Source organism: Mizuhopecten yessoensis, unplaced genomic scaffold, assembly GCF_002113885.1.
Source record: "Mizuhopecten yessoensis strain PY_sf001 unplaced genomic scaffold, ASM211388v2 scaffold716357, whole genome shotgun sequence".
In the NCBI taxonomy this organism is placed as follows: Eukaryota; Metazoa; Mollusca; class Bivalvia; order Pectinida; family Pectinidae; genus Mizuhopecten; species Mizuhopecten yessoensis.
This window is the reverse complement of record NW_018480076.1, coordinates 1381017-1382796: the sequence shown is the minus strand read 5'-3', so window position 1 is coordinate 1382796 and position 1780 is coordinate 1381017. Positions and strand designations below refer to the sequence as shown.

Sequence of the window (1780 nt, the reverse complement as noted above, 5' to 3'; positions counted from 1 at the left end):
TATTGCCAGCAATATCACGCTGACCTCTGGCCGGATTTTCCGTCTACCCGAAGTCGTCATCAATCATGTATTCCCGCCACGTTGGAATTTCGCCGGTGACTTCATACAACATAAGCACATAAAGCTACATTCTTTTTATATCTATTGAACAGCTAATTTCTGAAACAACTTTTCGACAAGGCTATGGTGCGTTCGGACTTTGGCACAAACGATTCCCGCCTTTTTATGGCATGATGACGTACGGATCTTCGGAGAATCCACATGGGAGGGCATAACTCGAGCTTGTTTATCAACGAAATGAAATCATCCAGATAATACGGAATATTTACTTTGAGGTTTGGGCAGGGTACTACATGTAGTGCGCTGACTCGTGTTAACAGGAACATGATGCTATCAAACAACTGCTGTCGGAACCGCCATGGGCAACCCCATAACTTTCCATCGCCATAAAAACATTTAGGTCAGAATCTAGTAGTGGAATTTAACGAAAAGCCGGGCTAAGTGGGGAAAACCCAAGTAAACAATAAAGTCTACAAACTGAATATACCAATTATTTGCTTACGATGTGTCTTGGAAAGTGGAAAGCCTCAGATACTGGACTTATAGAGATGTCATAACTTCATAGGTGTAATTACCTCAAAAACTCTTATGTCGAAAACAAATGTGACTTTCCGTACGAAGTAAGTGCAGCCATGACAACACGACTGACCGCCGGCGGTACGTTGTGCCTTGTCTTTGAATTGTTTATGCTATGGTCAGTTTGTGCGGGTTTGCCCTTGACCGAAATGACCAAGCTTATGAGTAGGGATATGTCAGCAGAACTAAAATCCTTGATGAGGAACTGGGAGTTGGACTTCGTCCGACGATTGGACGGACTCGCCACAGGCAATATCCCGACAAGGCAACATGATGGCGTAGGTAAGGAACCACACCGCGTACTGTACTAAAACTCGAATATACCACGCTACATCATAGATGGCAAAGAACAGGATTATACTGTGTTTTGCGATATGATGGGTAGTAAAAATAGGGTATAAAATGTATATACCGTGTCATTTTGTGTAACTTGGTTAATAGAAACATCGACATCATTACAAGTTTACTATAAATATTGTTATTGTTACTTGGTAACTAGGAATATCGATATCGTTACTTGGTTACCAGAAAAATTACTTGGTTACTGGGAATATATATATCGTAACATGATTACTAGGAATATCAATATTGTTGCTAGGCTACTAGGAACATCGACATCGTTACTTCGTAATTAGGAAATCGATATCGTTACATCATTACTAGGAATATCAATATCGTTATTTGGTTATTAGGAACATCGGTATCGTTTTTTGGTTACTAGGAAAATTGATATCGTTACTTGGTTACCAGAAAAATTGATATCGTTACTTGGTTACTAGGAAAATTAATTGGTTAATAGGAATATCGATATCGCTACTTGGTTACTAGGAATATTGATATCGTTACTTGGTTTATAGGAGAATTGATATCCTTACTTGGTTTATAGGAAAATTGATATCCTTACTTGTTACTAGGAAAAGTGATAGTGTAACATGTTTACTAGGAAAAGTGATATCGTCACTTGGTTACTAGGAAAAAATGGTATCGTCACTTGGTTACTAGGAAATATTGGTATCGTCACTTGGTTACTAGGAAAAGTGATATCGTCACTTGGTTACTAGGAAAAGTGATATCGTCACTTGGTTACTAGGAAAAATTGGTATCGTCACTTGGTTACTAGGAAATATTGGTATCGTCACTTGGT

At 38.8% G+C, this 1780-nt stretch overlaps 1 protein-coding gene across 1 annotated transcript in view; it reads left to right on the top strand.

Moving 5' to 3' along the window:
* The first annotated feature begins 493 nt into the window (after positions 1-493).
* The window catches only part of LOC110443665 (pancreatic triacylglycerol lipase-like), an 11822-nt gene continuing 10535 nt past the window's right edge, over positions 494-1780 (top strand). The window contains exon 1 of the mRNA XM_021488026.1: positions 494-918. Within this exon, the coding sequence (XP_021343701.1) occupies positions 693-918 (226 nt within the window). The 5' untranslated portion in view covers positions 494-692. The remainder of the gene's footprint in view (positions 919-1780) is intronic.